Source organism: Drosophila willistoni (genome assembly GCF_018902025.1).
Source record: "Drosophila willistoni isolate 14030-0811.24 chromosome 2L unlocalized genomic scaffold, UCI_dwil_1.1 Seg72.1, whole genome shotgun sequence".
Taxonomy (NCBI): domain Eukaryota; kingdom Metazoa; phylum Arthropoda; class Insecta; order Diptera; family Drosophilidae; genus Drosophila; species Drosophila willistoni.
This window is the reverse complement of record NW_025814049.1, coordinates 4,210,138-4,235,475: the sequence shown is the minus strand read 5'-3', so window position 1 is coordinate 4,235,475 and position 25,338 is coordinate 4,210,138. Positions and strand designations below refer to the sequence as shown.

The following is a 25,338-nucleotide window of genomic DNA, read 5'->3' as shown; positions in this document are numbered from 1 at the left end:
TGGGGCATTTGTTTAGTTTCGAATTTATGGTTTTTTCTTCTTTTTTCGTGTATGTGTGTGTGTGTGTTTCTCGTAAAACATTTTGTGAACATTGCAGTGCCCTGTAGCACAAATTTTAATTAGAGTGGTCCACGCAAACACTCACGCCTCCTTTGTCTCCGCCTCCGACTCTTGACTACGACTCTTCTTTCACCATCTCTGCCTTTGCCTCCGACTGTGCCTTGAAATTTAGTCGCTGCCTGTGCATCTGCCACTACCAAAGTATAGACGTTATTTGGGCTTAAAGGAGGTCCCAACGTATTTCGCATTTTCGCACACAATGTTTATGTTTGTTTGTCATACATTGGGGGTGGCGGAGGGAGAAGTCCCTGGTGCATTGAACGGTATCCAAATAGGGCCCCTTGGCGATTTGCATTCGACGCCAGGCTGAGACCAAAGAGAGGATTTTGGGTGGGAAGGGGGGCAACATTGCAACCACAATAAACAAGCGTGCAATTTGGGGTTTTTTTTTTCCTGGTTAGAGAGGAAGGCCAGCTGTTGTTGGGAGCCACGCTTTTCAACAAGAGGTTTCAGTTGCCTCTCCTCTACTCTGTTTTCTTTTTTTTTCTTGTTTGCCAAAAAAACTAGAATGCAAATTTACTTTCGGCCAAAGGCAAACGTCTGAATACAATGTAAACCAATTCCCCATAGCGATCGATATGAATGAAAATGAATCTGTAGAATGTTAAAGTCTTTGTTCAACGAATTAAGCCCCCTTTCTTTGTGTATATAAAGTAGTTTTCCTTTTTTTCCATTATCTTTTCTTGCATGTGGATGGAATTATTCTCAAAAGCATAAAAGTTAGTCTCCTCCTAGCCAAGCCAAGCTAATCATAGTCTTTTGCCAGCAAAAGTAATTATATTTTGCATATGCAATTTTCAAGCATAACGGAAATGCCCAAAAGAAAAACTGTACCCAGTATTAAGTAGAGGGAAAGAATCAGAGAGGAAGAGACTGCAACAAGGAGAGATTGCGCAGAATCCATTTGTTCAGCATCCACATTTAGAGTATCAGAGTGTCCTGCCTGGCACTAGAATCTGTTCTGTTGTGACTTTAGTCAAGCATTGGTCTTCACCTAGAGCGGTACACATAGCGGACTGAAAGACATCTGTAAAAACAAAAACAAAAGAAAACGCCTCTAAAGTACAGAGACAGAAACAGAGAGAGTGTGAGAGAGAGAGACAAAAGAATGTTGTGGTAGTTTCGGTATACACTTCAGGTGTTTTGTTTGGCGCCAAGCTTTGGCCATTTCGGGGACAAATTGTTTATCTAGTGTCAAGTGGCAGCCAGGAGCATCAGTGCCATCCGGAGCTAAACGAAAACCCAAACCATTGAAAGTTTTATATATATATATATATCTATATATATTATCCACCTGGATGGGGGAGTACTTAACCAGCTTCCGTCGCGGGAGTCGTTTCTAACTAGTTCAACATTGTCGTTGCCATTTCTGCCGTCTGTCGTCGTCGTCGTCGTTGTCGTTGTTGTCGTCGTCAAAACGTCGCGTCGTTTCGAAACATTTGCATTTGGCGCGCGGAATTTTCTGCCCCTCTCCCCTCCTTACAACGGTGTGCGGTTTTTCGGGGGATACAAATCGGATGACATTATCTCGAAATTAAAAAGGCACCAAAGTTGGCACCTTTTTTTGCAGTAGTGTGTTCCAGCTCCTGCTGAATGAATACCTTCGTGCGAATTGTGTCTGTGTGTGTCAGTGTGTGTGTGTTTGAATGAATAAGAAATGATATAAGCGCCCCAAAGGTGCAAAAGGCAAATTTAAGTGACTGTGAATATCATCTAGATAAATGTAACACAGGATTTTACTCAACTTGAATAAATAGGTAAATAAATATTTGAACTCACTCACACAACAACAAAAGTAAAACCAAGTAATTTTCACACCTGTTACAAAACGTAACGACTTAATTACAAATACCTGAAGCCAAACTGAACTTAATTATTCAACTGGAATGCAAAATAAATAAATATTTGGCCACAAAAGCATCCTCTCCCTTGAGACAAATGTGCAGAATAAACGAATAAATGAATGTTTGACTAAATGAATGTGAACGAAACGAATGAATATACATAGAGTCTACGTATATGTATGTATGTAATTGCTTTTGATTTATTTCACTCTCAACGCGCTCCGCTCCCCCGTCGTCTCCTCTCCCATACACCCACCAGGGAATGATGATGGCAAATAACTAACTACACTAACTAAGTAAATGGAGTGAAAGGCCATTTATTTGGTGATTTTGTAGCCTTAAGTCTATGGGACTAAACTAATTTTGATAAATTATTACCCCCAGATGAATATTGATGTTTGGTCATATTTTCTTACTTCTCTACCTCGCCCCCTCTTTGTTTTCATCGTCTGCATGTGTGTGGTTTTTTTTGGGGTGGGGGATCTGTGTGTGAAGGTTTTTTCGATAGATTGCCAAAAAGTAACCACAATAAAAGTTAACTTTTATGGAATTTCTATAAAAAGCATATATTTATTTATCAGGAATTTCTCCATATACACACACACACACACACATGGAATTTCTACATAAATCCCCACAAAACTCTTCTTGACCATGCTCACTTTTTTTGGGGTTTTTGCTTTGTGGCCATCTCGTTTTGGTTTTTTCTTCATCTTTTCCTTTTTTTTTGTTTGCGGAGAATAAAGGAAAAAGTTTTACTTTTTTGAGGGTAAATTATACATAGTACACATATATAAGTTTTATATATTTGGGACACGTTTATGAATTTATTTAAATGGCGAAAAGAAAACTTTTTTACAGTTACATATATATTTATTGTGGATAGGTTTTTTTTCCTCTTTCGGAGGCTGTGAAAGGCGGTCAGTAAACAACTTTTATGCTTCATTGGCAATAAATATCATGAATTAGTAATTTTTATATCAACTCGATGAATAACATTGATTACACATGTTTTTGCCTGAAATAAACAACAAAGTAACTATAAATTATATAATGGTATTTGCAACTTAAGTGCTTTTTGGTAAATATATTTAAATATTTTAGCTCATCAATTACTTTTTGTGTGGCAAATCTAATAAATAAATAAGTTTCTTTTTATTAAGGTTTTATTATTTCAAAGTCTTACTGATCCCGTAATTTTGCCATAGATAAGATACCACAGATAATATAGTAAGGTTTAATGCTTTAACTTCAAAAATGTATAATAAAACTAATTTATATTAAATATAAATTACTATAAACTATAATACCTTCTAGTGGCATTTAAAGACAAGACTTCCTTCAAAACCAATTTCACAGCTCCAACGAATTATTTGCCTAATTTTTCCATTTCGCTACACCTTTAAAATATTTTTCTATTATTTTATGACAAAATGAGTACATTATTTAATTGTAATAGATAATTTTGGTGTTGTTATTAAATATTAAGTATTCTTCTGAACTAGCAATACAAATATGAAATAGGAAAAGTTTTATGACAGAAATACTCGTGACATATTTCATGATTGCCAACAAGTGACAAACAAATTGAAAGCAACAACTAATTTCATTCATTAAGCTAAGGATCAAATTAGGTTAACAATCATCACTAAACAATTATAAGACTTGACAACTTCATAAGTTGATATTCGAAATGGATATGTCTCAAACTTAGCTTCCAACTAATAAGCGATTGACATTTGACTTTTCTATTTTAATTGATTGAAACTTCTTAGAAGTATTTTTCCCCATTAGCAAGGATATTAATTTTTTGTAATTGTATCTAACATTGTTAATGCAGAAATATCGATATATATTTTGTTTCAATTATAATAAGCTTAATAATGTCTTTTAAAACTTTTGAAGGTTTGATTCAAAACAAGAACATACCTAATCGGACCATCTAACCTTAATTTATTAAAAAAATCGTCAAAACAGATTAATAGTCAAATGAATAAACTGCTTTTCTCCCCCTAAAAACCATTTGGCGGAGTTGAATTTACTTTCAATTCTCAAATGATTTATCATTGTAATCTTTCTCTTTGCTTTTAAACATTTTTTTTCATACCAGACTTTGAGAATTGTTTAGAAATGTAACACATTGATACGATAATTTTGATTAGATTTTTAAAGAGATCTTCTTGAGTGCCTTTACCTTCGAATTTAGTTGATCCATAACTTGAAAACACTTGTTTAAATATAGTAATAATAATATCAAAACTATAAATACCTAAAAAATCGGTGTGTAGACTTACCTTGAGGAGTTCTACTAGGATTCCATAGAATTATAAAGAAAAGGTATTTAATAAAGGTTTTAAAAATAAAACACTACAAATTTATATTTGACATTTAAAACTAAAACAAATTGAGTGCCTAAAACAACATACATACATACTGATTGCTTTTCCATGTTTTTTTGCCAAGAACATATGAAAAATGTGTGTTCAAGATTAACTTGTATATTATCCCACTTCATCTCCGTTTCAAATGCATGACTTATTCCTTTTTGGTTGATGAAAGTTTTCTCCATTATTTTTTGAAATTAATTGGCCAAACGTTTGTGAAACAATTTCCGGTCCGAAAATTTTTAGTTGCATCAAACTATTGAGAGAAGGAGCAAATGGTGGAAAAGTACATACATACGTAACATGGTGAGCGGATGAGTTGAGGTTGGGTGGTTGGGCGTTGGGGTGCTTAGATGTAGTTGGTTTGAGTTAGTTGAATATTTCAATTTCTAAGTGCAAACAGAACATTTGAAGCAAACAAATAAACATACACACACACACGCACACACACAGAGAGAAAGAGAGGAGGAGAAGAAGCGTAGACATTTTAAATGCTGGCTGCGATTTTATAATGTAGCACTATATGACCAATATAATATGACAGAATGTATGCATCGACGGATTGTTTGAAATTTATGTTATGTGGAATTTCAAATGTTGACAGAATGCCTCTTTGCATTCCACTGCGAATTATTTAAATTTTCCTGTGCAAAATATTGTGTGAATCAAGTGAAATATGCTCTCCTCTCACTCACTATGTCATTTGCCCTATGTTTTAGTTTTTTTTTTGCTTTTTGTTTAGAGCCCTTAGCTTTCCAGTGGATTTGACACGTAGCATAGCTAGAATATGTTTGTGGATAGATAGAAAATTCAAACAGAGTGACATGAGGGGGGGTGTGGGGCGGTGGCTTGCAGGATTGGCATTGGGATTGGAATTGGGATTGGCAGGCACCACTTCCTTTTTTACTCTATCACATTTCCACTCCATCTCTCTGTCTCTTATGCTGTCTCATCTCTATCTTTTTGTCTCTATCTCGCTTTGATGCTGGTAGGGACATTTGCATTTCCATTTTATATGTAGGTTTTCCTTGTTTTTTTTTTTTTTTGTTTGGTTTGTTTGTTTGTGTTGTTGTTATTTTTTTTGCTACTCCTGACTGCAATATTCGCTTGAATAAATTATCCAGGTGCGCATGGCTTTGCATACTAAAAAACTAACAGTATGGATATGTGGATAGCAAGGAAAGGAGAAAAAAAAACAAAAATCAAACTTTAAATCAATGGAACCCAAAAGCAAACCGAGTAAATGGATTTTAAGATGTTAAACATGAAACTTGCATTAATTTGTGGATTACAATTTCGTGTTAAAGAAATTGTTATTGTTGTTGTTTCTGTTGAGTTCTTTTGTACTATTTGCCATCGACCAGCAATGAAAACCAAAAAAGTGAAGAATAAGAATATGGCGCTCCGACGGCAATCACGACGGCCTCTTCCGTTTTGAGGCAAAGTCCTCTTCATTGTATTCCAAAAATTTCCTCTTTATCCATGGGTTTACTCGTATTTTATCCCCTTCGTCGTTTTATGGTTCATGTTCATGTCTTTCTTTATCTAAATCATCCAACTGTGTAAATATTTGCCTCGCTTCCTGCATTTTTATCCTCGTTATCCTTAAATCGTGCGTACGAAGCCATACAAAGACACAAGCAGAGCAAAAGAGACACAAAATACATAGAAAGCCAGCCAGAGAGACAGAGAAAAAGAAGAGATAGAGACAGAGACAGAATGCATGGCTAAGGATGAAAATGCGGCAAGAATGAATAAAAGCAAAAGCAACCAAGCGACCAAGCAACCGACCGACCGACCGACCGACCGACCTACTCTACACTGGGTTAAATTTTGCATACAAAAGGCACAGCCTACAGTGGCCTCAAATACATAGAAACTAGACAACATTTGAAATAGGAGAAAAGCACTTTCCATCTCACCTTTAAATGCATAAGAAAACAATGTGAGAAGCATTAGCATAATGACAAACAGGAAAAATAACCGAGAAGGCAACATTAAAAAATGATTTATGAACAACGCAAAGCAGGAAAAAAAAAGAAAACAGTTTAACCTATATAAAAGTGTTGGAAAACTAAATCGAGTGTTCAACAACCAAAATAAGGAAGTATTCAAAGGAACATAAACATGTATAAGCAATAAAAAAATAAAACGTAAACAACTTAATTGGGCAATAGATGATGATAAGAAATTGTATTGTAAGAAGTAGAAAACATACAAAAGAAAAGAGATAAACAAGAATAACTAAGAATAAAAATAGTAAACAAATAAATACCGAAGATTGGCACAAACAAAAAAAAAAGAAGAGATAAGAAAGAAAAAAACTCTTTATAAATTGACAAAAACAATATATTCTATACTTAATTTCCTGCAAATGTGCACAACTTCTTATTATTTACATTAATTTTTTGCAAATTTTCACTTATATGAAGTTTGACAAAATTCTAAGCCCCGAGAAGTATGCTATAAAAAAGTTTTTATATCTACATTACGCATACGCACCACTGTACACACAATGGCAATGGCAAACAATAATCGCAGCATTAATCTGAAGCTGTGCACAAATCCGTCAAACTCAACGACAACATCAGTAACAGCAACAACTCAAAATAACAACAACAACAACAACCACAAGAACAACAACCTGGGATTGAGAACGTTTTGTGTGTGTTTATGTATGTGTTAGAGGTAGACAGGGCAGAGAAGTCGGGCGGGCATTGTCAGACGCGCCCCATCATTAATTTGAAAGAAGTTTTTAACCCCTTTTCGAAAATCCCCCCACCCACTTGGCGCCCCACCTTCCCTCATATCCCTCCAATCCTTTGGGACCAGGTAGTTTTGCCGGCTTGCCTTTAATATCGAAAAACCAGAGGAAAACAGAGAATGGAAAGAGGGCCGTGTGGAGTGGAAAAACAGGAAAGGCAAATAGAAATAAACAAAAGCAAGTTTCACATCATCGTAAAAGGCAATTAGGCGGGATGATTACACAGATTTTATGGATTCGAAAATTATATTACATTACATTACATCATTTTATGTTTTTCTCTCAAGTAGAAGTGGATTCTCTAGAAATTAATGGACCGGCATGCCGGAGGGGACCAATTATTTTTTAAGCACAAATTTGTTTGTTTGACAAAATGGGGTCAAAAGAATATGATTCGCCTATTCCCCTAACTCTCCTACTCTCTTCCGTCATTTCTTCATCTCACTTGCCTAGGGCCATAGTTATTTGCTGACTATGAAATATGATACTTGACAGTTGTCAATGTTGATGATGTCTTAAGGCAAGACCAAGGAGTGTGAGAAGGAATGAGAGAGAACGAGCAAGAGATGAAGCCTCAAACATTGACATTTAATACTACACAATTTTTCAGTTTTAAGCAAACTTTCTCCATCTCGATTGTTTTCCAATATGCGTTGACATTTTCTACAAAAGCTGATCAACAGCTTAAAACAAATTTCTTTTCCCTTTCCCCAACTGCTTCCCCATCACCATATTCCTTCACATTCTACATTATGTTAAAAATTTTTGGCAAAGTTTTGCTCTTAAGCTTTTTACCCCAAGCTTACCACGAAAGCCGCAAAAACTGCTTGGTTGTTAGGCTCTAGAGATTGGTTGGCTGGGGGAGAACTGGGAGAAAACTTGAAAACAAGAAGCAAATCCCTTTTTGGCTTTTAATGCATTTTACTTGAAACTATTATTACATGCTTCATATAGATTATTCACATTCTTTCACTTGCAGTGGAAAGAATCAAAAGCAAAGAAGAAGACCAAGAAGACGACCGACTAGGAACAGGAACAAAAGAAGATAACATAATAGAATGGAAGGCAAAACTGTTTTGAGTACACAAGAAGAAAGGTCGCTAAAAAGTTCAGGTAAAGTCAAAAGGCATGAATATATATTTATTATTTATCTCAAGAATGCATATTAAGTAAATGCTTAATTTGCTTATCTAGTTTTGTAATCTAAACGTTTAGCCCCGCCTCAATAACTATGTAAAGCTATAGAGATAACTTTTCGTAATCAATTGCTTCACCCACTTACAATAACTACACTTTCTCTCTCATCCTCATTTTCACAACTGTGTGGGGGGATATAAACGAAAGTCAAACAGAGTTAAGTAGACCGATGGGGAGTAAAAACCATTGCCAGTCAGCATTTTGTTGACTTTGCATGTTTTTAGCAGCACCATCCCCTCTTCTGATTCTCCTCTCCTAACTACCTTTAGTATGTTTGTTGTTTTGTTTTTCTACTTTCTGTGCGGGCATTTTAGTAAACCTCACGCCATTTCCTTATTCTATTTATTCTTTCTTTTTTTTCCTTTTTTTGTTCTGCGCTTCCACCTTTTCGAATTTGACTTGTTTACGCCAAAGTTAGAGTACAAAGATGTAGAAAGTGTTTGTGTGTGTGTGAGAGAGAGAAAATGAAAGGACATAAACGGCATCCTGGCATCGTAAAAACTGTCGTCACACTGGCTGATACCGATACCCCACATACCAGAATATTGAGAACAGGAAAAAATTTTAATCATAAACACAGAGACACAGACACCGAGAGAAAGGGAACAAGAACTCTGAAGAACTAAAATTACGTCATATGTCTAAAGAAAACTACTTACAAATTTGTTGTCAAGTCAGAGACTTTTGCCTTTCATTTGAACTCCAAAATACACAGTTAACGAAAGGTTTCACTCATTTAGTTTCGTTATTTTATTCTTTTTTGGTGGGAAGGCAAAAGCCTGGTGGGCTTCAGCTTTAAATTTAATCCCAACGACATGAAAAAGTTCAAAAATAACAATACGATTTTTCAGATTCGTTTCGCAGTCACAAAAAAAAAAGAAAGAAAGTTAAAACGAAGGGATACAAATGCCATAAACAAGAAGGGCAACTGTTTTCCTTGAATGTTGTTTGATGTCATCTTCTCGGCTTCTGTATTTTCTTTTTTGTTTTTTGTGTTTTTATTTTTGCCGTTTTAGAACCGAGTGGATTTTGAGGTGGCAAGGGGGGGAAGGGAGAAAAACGACATGTAAGCTTCTGGGCAACAATTTTTTTTTCTTCGCTTTTTTTTTATACTTTTTTCTCTTTTGTTTCGGCTAACGAGCCGCATTTTGGTAATCCGTCCCAGGAGGATGCGATGAACCAACCAGGGACAGTAGGACATCATCAGAGAGACCCCCACCCATCCTCCTGTCACCATCAACTCTCCCCATCGTCAAAGACGAAAACGTTTAAATGAGCCATCAGCCATTGATGCTTTGACTTTGGCTTTCATTTGCAAAAGCCTCGTTTCGCATCGTTTCGTTTCTTTTGCCTCAATCTCTCTCTTTCTTTCTCACTGTCCCTTTCTTTTCCTTTTATGACTAGGGGGCAGATGAGCTAAGAAATTGGTTGGAGCATTAACACTGACATTTCTGTAAATATGTTCCAAATAAAAACCAAAAAATAAACATAACAGAACATGGGAAAATAACAAAACAAACATAAAATGTAATTTTCTTTTTAGCATATTAAAACTGCCCATAACCATATCTAAGTGGGCACACATTTATAATTATGTCAATCACACATAATAGAAAAAGGTGTCACAGTAATTAAATATTCGAAGCAACAGAATGGGGCACATTACCATTACTTCTTTCATTTAGTTAGTTTAATAAAATGTGGGTAAAGATTATTGTGTTTTGCCCTTAATATTGCTAATTATTGGCAATGTCACCGGCTTAAAGACTTAAGGGATTAGGCTTAGATCTCAACCACAACTACTTTATCCTTAAACACAATGAATTGAAATCAATTTGCCCTTTAATTAGTAAATATTTTCACACCATTAGCCTTACTTAAAAGGATTATGTAAAAATTACTCATTTTGTAGAAATTTTCTGTTGTTTCTTTTTAGTGAGTTTTAATATCTTGGCTTAAAATGAGTCTCAAATATACATAATTCAATTTTATAATTAAGAGGGATATAAGGCTATTTTTTATTACAAGACATTTTTCGTAGACTCCTTTAGAAGAGTTTTGGAATTATATTCACGTCTAAAGGGAGTAAATTGGGTATTGAAACACTGCACAGTAATTTTTTGATTCAACTTCAATTCAATTTTCTAATTAAGACGGACACAAGACGTCACAAGACAAAATGAATGAAAGAATCACTAAAAGTCCTTCCTAAACAATGAAATGAAACATAATGAAAGTATTAAAGTCAACCAACTTTGTAGCAACATTCTTTCTATCCCAAGATTTAATTAACAGCATAAGTGAATTAAAGTAATTAAGCATTTCGGTCTGAAGGCTTAATTAGCAGCAAAAAGAAATGAAAGTAATTACCCAAATAATTTTCTTCTCAAACGCCTCAGAAAAAATACAAATGCTTTAATAAATTTTATTTTCATAGAATTACTAATGGTAATTTCCTATGCCCTTCTTTAATTTCCTGTTGCTGCAGTCTTGATTAGCTAAATGAACTTGGTTATCAACTATGAGTCCAAGGCTAAGGCTGTTCGTGCTTTGAGCGCATATAAAAATTCATTTGTGTTGTTTATAGGCGCATAAATACCAACTTTGACCTATTACATAGATTCTGAAACTGCCTAATGACTACCAGGTATTAAACGTGAAATTACTTCTTTATGCAGCCGTTTGTCTTGCAACTTTCCAGTACAGCGAAGCATCTGCGTGTTGTGTTTAAAGGATCATGGAAAACTTTTGCTTAACTTCTCCAAGTTCCATCAATTCATTCAGTTATAAAGTTGCAAAGTTGTCCCACGAGAAGATGAAGCTGAAAGCTAATTAAACTCTATAGAAAATCTACAACATGGAATTCAACAAAAGCACCTGTCTATACATAGATTATCAAATATTATATTGCTTTAGTGATAAAATCAACAATTTTCACGTCATCTTTATACAAAAATTGTACGTTTTAAAATCACAAAATAATCTTCTTCAACTAATTATTTTGTTCTATACTTTTTGTTATACTTTATTTTAGGAAACAAACAAATGAATTAACTCATTAATATTCATAAAAAAAATTTGGGTCTCACATGTCTGTATTATTATTATTCATCTTGAGTTCGTTCTTTAAAAGGAATTTGGTGTTCTTTAATTAAGGAAGCAAATTAATTTTAACCTTATTAATTCAGACAGAGAGCTGTCGCAATTAAATAAAATTGCCAAGCTTATTGCCACATTTGGGCATTATTTGCTTTGGCTTTAACATTGACTTTATGTTTTGCCTTTCCGATTTCTTAGCATTCATAATTTATTAATATTATTTACAGACAATTTATGATTTATGCTGTATTTATCATTCATTTATAATTATCATATGCAGTTATTGAAATTCATTTGCATTTTCCTCCGGATGAAAAATAATTACGATAAAAATTTTTCACCATCAATGCTTTAATGCGGGGGAAAACATTTTAATTGGCATTTTACATAATGCACATGCAACACATACAAAAATTTTATTGATTATTTTATACCTTGTTGCTATTTGGGGGGTAGATAAGGGTATATTCGAATAGGCCCTTTACCTTTGAAACACCTGAAAGTACTTGTGGAAATGTAGCTTCTTCACAATTGTAAAACTTTTTATCAATCTATTGAAATATAATCAATCTGTTGGTTAATTTCTTACTTTAAAGTATATTTTTAATCAAGAGTGTGTTATGTTTATATTAAAATTTATTTTTGTAATCTAAATATTCATTACATTCTTTGATGTGTCCTGTATCCTGGATTTAAATCTTAATCCTGTTAGAGAGGGTAATTCAGTACTAAAAGGCATTTGAAATAACATTTTCATAATTAATATTAATTAAAAGAAATAAGCTTTTTGTTCATCTTAAATATAATATTTCGTTACTTAACATCTCCAACGGGTCAAGGATTTTTGGTTGCAACTTTTACTTAAACTTTATTATCTACTCATATCTACACCTCTTGATTAACTTTAAATATTATACTATGGATTGTTGTTTAGCAAGTTTTCATCTTCTGCTGAAGTCCCAGTATGAGCTAATATATAACCTTCAACTAAACCTAAGACCTTTTCAAGAGAATCTCGTAAACAAGAGATAAAACTGAGGTAATTTTCGGAATTAGTGACCTAGAAATTAATATGAGAACCTTGCACGAAAAAAACTCGAATTTTTAAAACTTAAGTCATCTATTTGAAAATTGAAATATTCCTTGGTATATTCAAGCTAAGTCTTGAGTAAATAGCGAATGAAGGCTGATCAAAAATATATATTTACTTTATATAACAAAGAACTTTAGAGTCGTGGTAATGCATCAGTAATAGAACCATAAACAAATCCGCTCTAAGTGTGAGGTGTTAAAAAGGAGTGGTCAGAAGAAGTGGTCATAAAATATTATGGCTTGTGTTTATATTCATAACTATTAGAATTAATTATGGAATAATTGCCAAGTCTACATGCGTTACAATAGGCCTTGAATCCACTTGAATTATATTACACCTTTCAAATGAGGTGTTTCTTAAGTAAACTAACGAGACTACACATAATAGCTTCGGACAGCAGATTTAAGGTAGATTACTCTATCAATAAATCCAGCCTATTACTTCTATCATTATGGGTGCTTCCCATTCCTTTAACTTTTCTAGCTTTCACTTCTGAAGCGCCCAAGAAAGAAGAAATCAAACAAACTATCATCGAAAATACCCAACACATTTGATATGGACACTTAGATGTGGTTCTAAGCCAAGAATACACCAATTTGCTTGTATTTGCAACACAGAAACTTATAGTCGATACGTTTATGTTGGCAACAAAATTTTATTTTGGTTATAAACATAATTCTCTTACTGCTTGCTGGTGGAAATAATAATTTGATCGGCAACCCGCATCTGCATTGGTATGTATAGACATACCAACAAACATACATACACATTCAGGTGAGAAAAGTTTTTGGCTGGCGAACCGGTAAAATTGCTGGCAACCTAATCTCCACTGCAAATTTATGACCGAAAAGGCCATTAAGGTAATTAGGTATGCATTTCAGGTGGTGGCCAACCAGCAACGGCAATGCCAACACTAACCAATGAACCACTTGCACCATTAAAATGGCCATCATCCTCATCATCCATTTTCTTATCACAGATTGCATCAAGTGGGGGAAAACAGAAGAGAGAGAGAGAGAGAAAAAAATGGTAAAAATTTAAGTATTGTTCGGCTTGCGTCTCGTTCAAATTAAATATCAAATTTAACCAACAACAATAAAACTTTAGTTTCTGTTTGGCAACTAACACTTCCTCTTACATTTCCTCTGATTCAGCAAAATGTCTACCCGTTTTCCGTTGCCCCCTTATCGCTTTCCCATGGGTTAGATGCTAAACATTTGCTCAGTCATTGCAATTGTTTCCGTTTGCCAAGTTTTTGTTTGTTGTTGCCGCTGCTTGTTGATATTGTTGTTGTTGTTATTGTTATTGTTGTTGTTGGTGTTATTGTGCAGTGTTCACTTTTCTTTCTGGCATATTTCTTCCTCCTCACATTCGCTTTGTGTTTCGTTTGGCTTTTCCAGGTCATTTGTCTGGCGTTGCCTACTCCCTGATTTGCTGCCTTCGGGGGCCAGGCACTTGCCTTTACTTGGCCCCTTGTCAACTCTTCAGTTATTCTCTGCCCCTCTCTCTCTCTCTCTAGCCCTCAAGTTCTCTCTCTCCGTCTCTGTATGATTTTTCTTTCTTCTGTTATCTCCATCAGTCTGTGTCTCTTTCCTTAGAGCCCAAGCGTTGACATTGTCTAGGGCATGATTTATATTTTTTTACCTTATTTTTCCTTAGTAACTTAAGGAAAAGCCCACCTGAGTGTGGAAAATCAAAGGTCACATGGGAAAATTAAATGTAGATGTGAGCAAATTATTCAATTGAACATTCAACATTCTTCCTATTTGCCCTGAAGATAGGAGAAAACAACAGACTGACAGGATATTAATATGCGAAAAGTGTTGCCTACTTTTATGCTGAAATTTTGTATTAAAATGAAAAATTATATGAAATTATTTCAATTTTCATTTTGAAGCCATCTGTGCATAATCATACTCAAATAAACCTTTATGAGATTGCCAAGTTTTTCATCCAGCATGTAATCGATTGAATTTTCCAACTTGTATCATCTTAGAATTAACTTTGCCCAAGTGAAACTCCAAGTTGAAGCCAACTCAAGCTGTCTGGCTATGAAACACGTTGACTGACCGTCTTAGCTATTCCATTAAGCCAAAAGCGTTAGTATCTATGGCTATTTTCCCCCCTGTTGCTTTTGATTTATTTATAAGCTTAGAGCTTATAGAGCGAAACGAATAAATCAGTTTATATATTATGCTTGATCAACAGACTAGTTGACCTAAAAACAACAAGAGTCAAACAGCTGGGAGACAGTTACACTTGTAGTTTATTTTTTGTTGGTGTCATGTGACACAGTATGTTTCAAATTCGCATATATGCTAATTAGTGTCTCAAGCGTATTAATATGGTAATGTGGAAATGATTTAATTACAAGTTAGTGACAAATGCAAATGAGTAACATTTTTAGAAAATAACTATTTTTGGGGATAGGGACATATAAAACAACAAGTTACAAATGTATAATGTGACTAAAAGTAAACTAATTGGCAGTGTTCACATAACTCTATAATTTGATATCAAAACAACATTGTTGTTAAAGTTTTAAGGGGTTTTAGTGGCCACCTATCATTAAATCATAAATTGTGTATATTTTATAATATTAAATCCTAGTTTATAACTTTATTAACTTAATTCTTTAATCAAAATCAAAGATGTTAAATAGTATCGAAATGTGGAATAATTAAAGAAGAATTGCAAAAGCCCATTCAAAGATTTTAAGAACTTCACCTTTTTAAAAATGATAAGTTTCGATCTGAAAGGCGTAATTTTATGTTGCTATTAAGTTAATAATATTAATTATCATTTGAATGAATATTATCATTTGAATGTTGGATTTATCATTAAAGTAAACTAATTTTGCCTTATATTCTAAAATTGGCCAAAAAAGATAAAAAATTATGTGTTTTTTTAATACAGAGAACTTATTAGATTGACAAAATACACAATAATAATCATTTTTAAGCGTCTGTGTACATTCCTACAAAGTCCTTCAAAAGGGGCTAAGTTTTGTCCTTCGGCGATTACTAAAATAACTAATAGTTAATTAATTAACTTTATATTAAAAGTTATATAGATTATTAAGGGGAAACTGTGATTTTGCTATTGTTTGCCTTTTTTTTTTTGCTTTTGCAAACGTTGAACTAAGTTAGTCAAAACCTCTTACTAAGTACATACATATATTGCCAATAGTTCTTAACCTTATTATACTGTTTTCCAAAATAATATCAAAAAATTAATTCCTTTACCTTTTGTAGAGTAATCAATGGCTTCCATTTAGAAAAATATTGTTAAGCAAAATGTAGGTGATTTTGTTTACCATGGAATGGTAAATGGAATTTGGCGGTATGTTCCTACTTGTTTCTTTTTAAAGTTGTTCTTAAAAAGTAGTTGTACTTAAAAAGAAACAAGTAGAAACATACCGTCAAATTCCATTTAAGTTTTTAAATTTCTCTGTAGGGTTACTTTATAAAGAATTGTATAGGTATTTCTAAATTTTGAGCAATTTATCAGTAAAGTATGCTTTTTGATCAATGACATCTTAAAATATATATATATATAACTTAATCTTGAAGCTTTCTAATTAAGGATGACAGACTATATCGAATCGGCTTCTCGTGCTGATATGGGTTCGACATCAGTTCCTTCTTTGCGCCACAAACATCTGACTAATAATACCCTCTACAAAGAAAAAAAATCACATATGTATAAATGAAACATATAAAGTTTTAATTATATTTTTGGCACATCAATTTAAATTATTTTCGCTTCAATTGTTTTTAGTTTAACAAAACACCCACATAGAAAGATTTTAGATCTGTTGGTTGTGAAGTGTTATGTTCACAAATTATTTTCACACTTAATGGAATGTGGACATTTATCGATTAATGCAATGCCCATGCGATTTTCGAATGTGGTATAAGCCGAAAAGACTAACGGTTATTTGTGTTGACAGTTATGTGAATAGCAAGTCAATTGATGGCCAATTTTAGTGTGTTTCAATGGTTTAGTGTTAATTTTGGCCCCCCTGCAGTTTCTTTTCGATGACACTCACCTGTTTACCCCGAAATAGCTCACTCACACATAAAGCGAAATGTACTAAATACCCAGAAACGTACATATGTGTGTGTGAGTGAGTGTTTGTGTGTGAATCATCAGAGTGCACTCTGGTTGACAACTGCCAACTACAACTACAACTACAACTACTTATGCATGTTGCTGCTAACTGACAAGGCACAAAGGGAGATGGTAAAAGAGAGATAGACAGAGAAAGAGAGAGACTGAGACAGAATGTAAGCAGGCCACGCAAATGTTGCAACAACAAAGGTGTTAAGAAAGCCATTTCGCCTGCTAATGAGTGTCGGTGTGTGAGTATGTGTCTCTCTCTCTCTCTCTCTATGTGTGTGTGTGTGTGTGCAAGTCCTTGTCTTGCTTTACCTTGCCTTGCCTTACCATTACTTGACTGCCTGAGCTGAAGAGCAAACAAAAATGTTTTCATGTTTGGGCTTGTCAACATATTTGTGTCCCCTTCTCTTCCCCTCTCAATCCTCAGCCAGGTTTTCCTCCCCTCATTCTCATTCAGCACTGCCTGGGTTTGCAGAAGCATTTTGCTTAATTAGTTACAAACAGCAAAAGAATACGGCCAACAGAAAAAAAAATAAGGGAAGAAGAAAAAGTGACAGAGAGAAGGACAACAACAAAAAAAAAAGAGGAATCATCCTACAAAATTCCTTGGCAAAAGCTGTCTTAAAGGTTTCACAATGTTTGCAAATGTCTCTGGTAAACTTGGTGCGGGCTTTAGATAAGAACTTAACGTGGGACAAGTTTTGTGTCTTTTTCTCTTAGTCTCTTTCTTTCTTTCTGTTCTTGTTGTTATTGTTGTTGCCAACCATCTGAGAGATTATCCGATAGAAAAATGGAACTCTCTGTGCGAATAAGCACTATATATATCTGGATGACATTTATCTCCAAGTTCCCGAGTGCAAAATAAAATGAATTGCCTTTTATTCACGTAAAAAACTGAACAGAACGTGAAAAAGAACGTAAACACATCAACTTCAGTCATATATTGTATATACATATATATCTGTCCATAACGATACTCTTTTAAAATTCATGTCCTGTTTGCTTGCAGAGAAACTTAAAATGCTGGACATCACACGCGACAAGCCAGTCAAAGTGTCGGTAAAAGTTGCCGTGCCTGTACGAGATCACCCCAAGGTTAGTTTAAGGACCCTGCATCCATCCCACTATCCGTCCGTACATATGTATCATCAGCACGCTGATAAACACATTTTTCTCATTGCATGCGACAGTTCAATTTCGTTGGCAAACTACTGGGACCGAAGGGTAACTCAATGAAGCGACTTCAAGAGGACACAATGTGCAAAATGGCCGTACTTGGCCGTGGCTCAATGCGCGACCGACGAAAGGAAGAGGAATTGCGTGGCAGTGGTGATAATCGGTATGCACATCTCTTTGAGGACCTTCACGTGGAGATATCAACATTTGCGGCGCCGGCCGAGGCCCATGCCCGAATTGCGTACGCCCTAGCGGAAGTTCGTCGATTTCTGGTTCCGGTGAGTTCTCTACCAAATTGCCTTTGTTTGTTTTTTAAGACTTCCTGTTTGAACACAAAACAACAAGCAGATGAAGAACAAGCAGAGCAAGAAAAAAACTGTAAACAAGAAAATAAATGATTAAAGTTCCCCACAAGAGAAGAAAAGAAATGGGTGAAAAGGAGCCAAGTAGAGTAGTAGGGAAAAAAACATCTTAAAGTTTGCCCTGAACGCAAAACTTAATGTGAATAGATGGGCGGGAGGGGAGTGGTAAATGGTAGTGAATAGTATGTGGGGGATGTGGAGAACCGAGTGTTGACTCCCGCCCTCAAGGTTGCACTCGTTATCGACTTCAGCTTCCGTGTTCTTGTGCTGTTTCTCTCTCTCTCGTTTTCTGTTTTCTTCGCTGACTAAATTGCATTGTGCTGTAATTACATTTTTGCCGACGCCATCTCCACCATCTCCTGGTGGTGTGCACTCCACTTGCTCTTCTTCTTGCAGGTCCTGTCCATTGTGAGTGTGTGTGTGGCTGCTCTCGTCCGACACGCCATGTGCATCGTCCATGCCGTATCCGTATCCTGTGGGTATGCAAAGGGGGATGGGTAGCTGCTCCTCGAGTGAGACACAACTGTTAACCATTTTACTATCCACCAGGCAGGCATCATCCCCAACCACCCACACACATACACCCACACCATACATTTATGTCAGTCTTGCCTGGAGATTATATATTTTTTGTTCCCTTCATTTATTTATTTATATGCAACAGAAACATTTTGCAGTTTAACACGAAACCCTTTAAAAAAAAGCTCAGCCAACAAGATTACAAGAGTTCTCAACTTAAAGTTAAGATAGAGAGAGTCATTACACTCTATTTTGCAGTTAATAGAAACGTTAGTGCTCTCAATTGTCAGTGTCAATTGTAATTACTTAATTGAAATTTGTTTTTGAATGCATACAAATTAATTAATTAATTGACGCTTAAGTCAGTCTTAAGTCAGAGACTCTGCGCACTTTAATAAAATATTTTAAACTCAACAGGGACTCGACTAAGGCAGAGGCAGGAGGCAGAGTCTTTCAAACTTCTTTTTTAATACATTTTGAATATTAAAAATAGTAAAACATAATTTCAACTTAAAAAGAATTGAACTGAATTTATTATTGAAAACAAATACTTAAGGATTTTTCATCTTAAATTTAAAAAACACAGTTTTTGATTAACTTCAATAAGGTCGAAATCTAGACAAATTTTAAAAAAAAAAAATTTTTTAAATTTTATTCAAACAAGTACTACAAAACAAGGGGATGGAGTCCGGACTCAAACTAGGGGGAGGCATTCTTTAATCTCATTTATTAATACATTTTGATTTAAACTCTTAAAAATAGTAAAATATAATTTCAACTTAAAAAGAATTTATTTAAGGATATTTTATCTTAAATTCAAAAAATTATTTTAAAAATGTATAAAGTTTAATTCTCTACCTGCCACAAAATGCATGACACTAAACGTAGTTGAAAACAAAAATTAATCATGATTTATATATTTTATGATTATAATATTTTCCTCATAATTGTTAAATTAAATTTGAGTAGACCACTTCAATTAGGCAATTGAACAACGACGATCGGTGTACGAACTATACTTTGATAGTATTTTTTAAAAAATATAGTTGGGTGTTAGTTTACAACTAGTTATCATAGTGATGACAATAATAAATATTCAAGTAGAATTAAAGTCACTAATAATAAAAGTTGACCTCGTTTTATACATTCACAAATATTTGATTAACATATTGGGTTTTATCTTTTGGTAATAGTTCAAGTATATGAATTTAAAACCTAAAGAACGATATAACAAATTACAAACTGCTTTTTAAAGGATCCGCAACCAAATGAACTATGGTTTTTAGATGCATATTCTATTTTTATTTCGAAACTGCAAAATATAGTTAACCGAATCTTATCAAATTTGATGCACCTATTATAAAGATATCAGCGTTTAGAATATATAACTTACATTTCTATTAAGTGGAGATAACACTTTTTTTTGTCGTTTGTCTCACTTGAAATTGTTATCTGCTCCAACTTCTCTTTTTATATGTATCTATGGATTCTCCTTAGTGAATCACCTGACGAATATTTAAATTGCTTATCTTAATTTGATCCGATTTAGGCTTGAAATTAAATTGCGAACAAGAGCAGACCTATAAAACATCATCTTCTAAGAGCTATATGCCAATTTATATGATGTGCTTTTTATACCTACAAAAAAAAAATATAATATACATTTTAAAAAATGACTTTGTCTTGTAATAAGCTAACTTTGCTTAAAGGTATTGAAAAATTTGATAAACATTGTGATACCCTTTTAAGCAAAGATTTTATTGTTCGGCTAGATCACTCAATTGTATGAACTTGCTAGGGTATAACAAATTCGTCAGAGTTAAATCAATGCTAAGACTCTTGTTTTAATTTTGACTTTGTCTTTGTGAAATCTTAAGCTGCAAAATATGCACACACACTTCACATAACGCACATTCAGGCATAAACATTATTTCGAATTATGGAAATCATGGCTAGCGCCCAGGCAGTCGGGGAATAACCTAATATATTGACATCCTGGGCTAACCTTTGACAGGCAGCTGTCAACAACATAAACTCTGTCTGGCAAAAGGAGCTTCGAATGCCACTCCCTTTTTGCCACTCTGTGTCTTTTTGAGTTATTTCTGATCTGATTACACACACACACACACCCGGAGACACAAACAAAAACAAGAAAATTTGCATAGAAATTATTTTGGTTATTTTATATCTTCAAAGAGAAAGAAAACTGTTTCAATTTAGATAAATTGCCAGAGTTACGACAACGTGTAGACAATGTGTTAGACAGAAAATTGTTTATGACAGTTGGAATTTTGCGATTTATGATGACATGCGAAAGGGGGGCGAAAAAAAAGGAGTCATCAGTTGGTTGGTTAATGAAAAACGTATACCCATACAAGAACAAAAAAGAACAACAAAAAAAACCAAAAGGCACGAAACGAAAAATGGGAATATGGCAACGCATGTGTGTGAGTGTGTCCCTGTGTGTGAGAGTGTGCCGTGACAACGCCTAACTCCTTCCAACTCTTCCACCTCTGTAATTGCATTAAGCACTCACACGAACGCGCACACATCCCGCAGAGAGAGAGAGAGAAAGAGAGAGTAAAACAGAGAGAGAAAAAGCAAAGTAAAACTGGGAAGTGCTTCGAGCTGTCACATGAAATGTCCTCCTCGGCAAAAACTTTTTAATTGACATCCAATAAAATTCACATTTATTACTCCCTAGCAGTCGGAGTGAGAGAGACTGAGAGAGGGAGAGGTAGAGTAAGAGCGAGTGGGAGAAAAAACGGCAAAATTAAATTTAATTGCTCAGCCAGGCAGAAATGCAGTTTTTATTTCATCCTCATCCGCATCTCCATTCTCCATCTCCATCTCCACTCCTCTTCCGGTGATGCTAATCCTCTCAATACCAATCATTCTGTTCATCCTTACAGGACTACCACGACGACATACGCCAAGAGCAGATGTGGGAAATGCAGGCGCTGACATCAACTCCAGCCTTGGGCGGCCACCTAGATGACTCACAGAGTCCCACAACTACCCAGAATAACCAAATCCTTACCCATCGAGGATTGGCCGATATGGATACATCCAATGATGATAAATCTGACAATGATGCCAGCGGCATGGATTGCCTTTCCCCAGATAAACTTGATTGCAGTCAGTCATGCACTAGCAGCAGCAGTGAGCAACAGCAACAACAACAACAGCAGCAACAACAACAGCAACATCATCATTTCCATCAGCTGCTTCAAGCCCACACCGGAGCAAATGCAGCAGCAGCCGCTGCAGCAGCTGCTGCAGCCTGCGGTGACCATATAACCGGACAGGCCACAACCCCAGCGACAGCAGCAGCAGCATGTGAGTAGTAGTAGTAGTAGTCGACTGAATCCGTCCCGAGTCCAGGTCCTTTGGGGACACAAAAAAATGGAAATAATTCCACATCAGATGAAAATAGCCCCCAACGGGGACTCCACACAGAATGCCAAATGACCATAATCGAAGCTGCAAACAGAATTTTGTGTCTGGTCAGCCATTTTTTAAGCCATCGCTCATTCTGCAACAACACACAAAAGTTGAAAACCAAAATATGAGGCTACAATCAGTCATTTGGTTGATTTTGCTAACAAAACTCCGGACATTTGGAAACATTGGGCAAGGATTTTGTTATAGATAGGAAAAAGATAAATATTTAGATATTTTTTTTTTAATTTCTTCGTCCTTAAATTTGCAATAGATTTAGCTAAGGAATGTTTAAATAAATGTATATGGCTAGACTTGGTAAAGAAAATCAAAGTTTTAGTATTGTTGGTGCAAAAATGGTTTAGCTTTCTTAGACTATTATAGTTTGTTAGGGCTAAAAAGGATAGCTTAGCATAAGGAGAGTTTAGCTTGGGAATATCTAATAGAGAATTTCATGAATACATTCATAAAACCAATATGTAGGTCCATAAACTCTAAAAGGGGTTTTTTTAACTTTATTTTAAACTACTACTCTCTAAGAATACGTGACAGAATGGGTTTTGTGAAAATGGCATTCCTTCTCATGTTTCTGGTAACCGAAAGGCCCCCATCTCCGGCCGTTTCTGAGAACGCCAACGCGATTTAAACGCGTTTTTCCGGAAATAGTGTTTTTCTACCGTTTTGATAACGTTTCTTTCACTAAATTTAGTCCGATTTTAATAATTTTGCTCTTAAAATGTTCGAAAACATACCGCTATGTTTTTTGGCAGAACTATTTTCGAAATCAAATTTCCTTCCAATTTCAAGACTTCTTAAAGTTTTACAACTTAAAGCAAAACATGTGTAAAAGAATTTGGAAAAACAATCATTGTCGGAAACATTTAATGCTAAAAAAACATGTTGAGACGAATAAAACGAGTGCTTCTAGTGAATAGTTTTTAAGTTGACTCACAACTCACAAATTCAAGATATATGTATCTCTATTAGTTTTTTTGAATAAAAAATACTTTGTTCTATGAACTCCTTTAATGGATGAATCTAAAGTTGTCGATATTTTGAACCTATTTTTACTTTTTTCGCATGCCTTTACGGCCAATTTCGATATGAAACTTACGAAATGCTCACTTTAAAAATTATATAAAATATTAATTATATAAAATATATTTTCTAGATCTGTCCATGGCTTTTCCAAACATGTAGAATGATTTGTCAGCCCTCCCAAAAATCGAATTACTCGTTTGGGCTTTTAAAAATATTAATGCAATGCTCTAATATCTAACTGAATACGGATTTCCAGAATATATATATATTTGTGTTAAAAGTTTATCGTCAAAGAAGAATAATAAAGTTTTCAATGATAGACACAATACAAACAATGTAATAATAAAGTCATACAATTTCTTTTTGAAATATTAGATGACTTTCAAAACCCACAAGAAAAAACTAAAATTAAAAAATTATGGCTCTTGCTGAAAACGGTTACGTAATGAACTATTTTTCTCAAGTTTTAAAACGTAATTTAACATACAAAATTTCAATTTTTTAGGGTTCAATAATAAGTTAGTATTAATAATATGACAGAAAATAGTATTAAGCCTCCAATTATTTAAATTTAACTTCCGTTTAGGACAGTTTATTAAAAATTTAATTACCCTAAAGTCAATCCAATGCCTTTAAGGTTCATTCTAAACGTTTTTTAACTACCATAGAAGATAAGCATAGAAGTTTAATAATAGGTAGATATATACGCAATTTCCATGTATGTAATCGTATAAGCAAGCCACTGGGGCAATCGTAAGGACTTAACTCTAATTATAACTGATCCATAAATTGCCTTTCTCCATTTGCCTTGCAGTGCATACCACAGCCATGGCGGTAGCTTTGCAACATCAACTGACAGCAGCTGGAATCGGTGGACTTTTGAAGCCAGCGGCAACCGCCTCGATGCAAGGATTGTCCACTGCGACACAGGCAACACATGCAGTTCAGGCTGCCCTGCAATTGCCTGGCAACGGCAATGGCATTGGTGTTGGTGATGGAGGAGATGCCAGCACCTCGACACTGACTCTGCTTGAGCCACCTGGAGCGACGCTTTTACATCCGGCATTGCGTAATGTGAAAACCATCAATATAGGTGAGAGAAATTGAACCCTTTTCGAAAAAAACAATCGTGAGAGAGAGAGAGTGAGAAGTGCGTGGGGTATTAGGGACAAAAGCTGATGCTAATCTCTTCCTGCTAGGTGGTGGCTTGGGACGTAAGCGCCCGTTATTGGGTGTACCGAGGACTGGCATGAATCCCACAAAGCGAACAGTGATGAGTTTGCTGGCCAGGGCCAAGAACTCACAGGCCCTGCACACGGTCAGACAGCCCATGGTGACCACAACCAGTTTTGCTGAGTAAGTTGACTCCCCCCTCATGCCCTTTGTTTAGGTATATGTGTGTTGTTGAGTGTTGTTGTTTGTTGGCCATTTCGCAGACCCTTGCAAATGCTGGCAACCTCACCATTTATCATTCCACACCATCAGGCAGTGGATCAGTCGATCATAGCCCTGCCCAAGGAGAGTCTAGCCCAAGGGGTTTAACCCTATGACATCTACCAGATGCTGCGCACTGATGGTCCTACCTGACGACCGCCTACAATTCGCCCCGCCTCCTTCTTTTAAAGACACACACACACGAAAAAATACAACTAAAACACACACATAAGATATACTTAAAAAAAAAGAATGAAATTACTCTGAATTGACTATGACTTTTTGAAAAATGAAAAAAATAAAACATCAACAAGTTTCTTACACCCAAAAATTTTTAGGGACTAAAAACTGTATGCGATATGTTTATTTTGAAATAAATTTTCCAAAAAAAACTGAAAGAAAAAAAGCGAATGAAATATAAATAAATTATTTGCCACAAAAATTGTTTTATTGCCCTAAAAACAAATAAAAAAAACAAAAAACTAAACTAAATTAGTGTCAAATTAAAAAGTGAACGAAACATAAAACAAACTTAAATAGAAATAAATTGTAAACGCAATTACTTTAAATAAATTACTTTAAAATAAATATACACACAAAACCAAAAAAAAAGAAATACAAAATATATATACATGTACTTATAAAAAACAAAAAAAAAACATATATACTAAATCGATAATAATTGAGATACATTTTTAAGCAGCATTAAAAACTCAAAAACAAAAAAGGTCCCCAGAACTTA

At 34.8% G+C, this 25,338-nt stretch overlaps 1 protein-coding gene across 1 annotated transcript; it reads left to right on the top strand.

Annotated features, from left to right (window-relative positions):
* The first annotated feature begins 1,150 nt into the window (after positions 1–1,150).
* Positions 1,151–24,950, top strand: LOC6646240 (RNA-binding protein asd-2). The gene is made up of 8 exons (XM_002068635.4): positions 1,151–1,877; positions 8,092–8,225; positions 17,633–17,718; positions 17,814–18,077; positions 21,593–22,019; positions 23,977–24,255; positions 24,362–24,518; positions 24,599–24,950. Exons 2-8 carry the CDS (start codon positions 8,171–8,173, stop codon positions 24,702–24,704), a joined length of 1,374 nt encoding a protein of 457 aa, XP_002068671.2. The 5' UTR covers positions 1,151–1,877; positions 8,092–8,170; the 3' UTR covers positions 24,705–24,950.
* Positions 24,951–25,338: the final 388 nt, after the last annotated feature.

Coding starts and splice junctions, on each gene's coding strand:
- LOC6646240 (XM_002068635.4), top strand. CDS start 8,171: ATGGAAGGCAAAACTGTTTTGAGTACACAAGAAGAAAGGTCGCTAAAA. Junction 17,719..17,813: donor CTGTACGAGATCACCCCAAG/GTTAGTTTAAGG, acceptor TGCATGCGACAG/TTCAATTTCGTTGGCAAACT. Junction 24,256..24,361: donor TGTGAAAACCATCAATATAG/GTGAGAGAAATT, acceptor TCTTCCTGCTAG/GTGGTGGCTTGGGACGTAAG.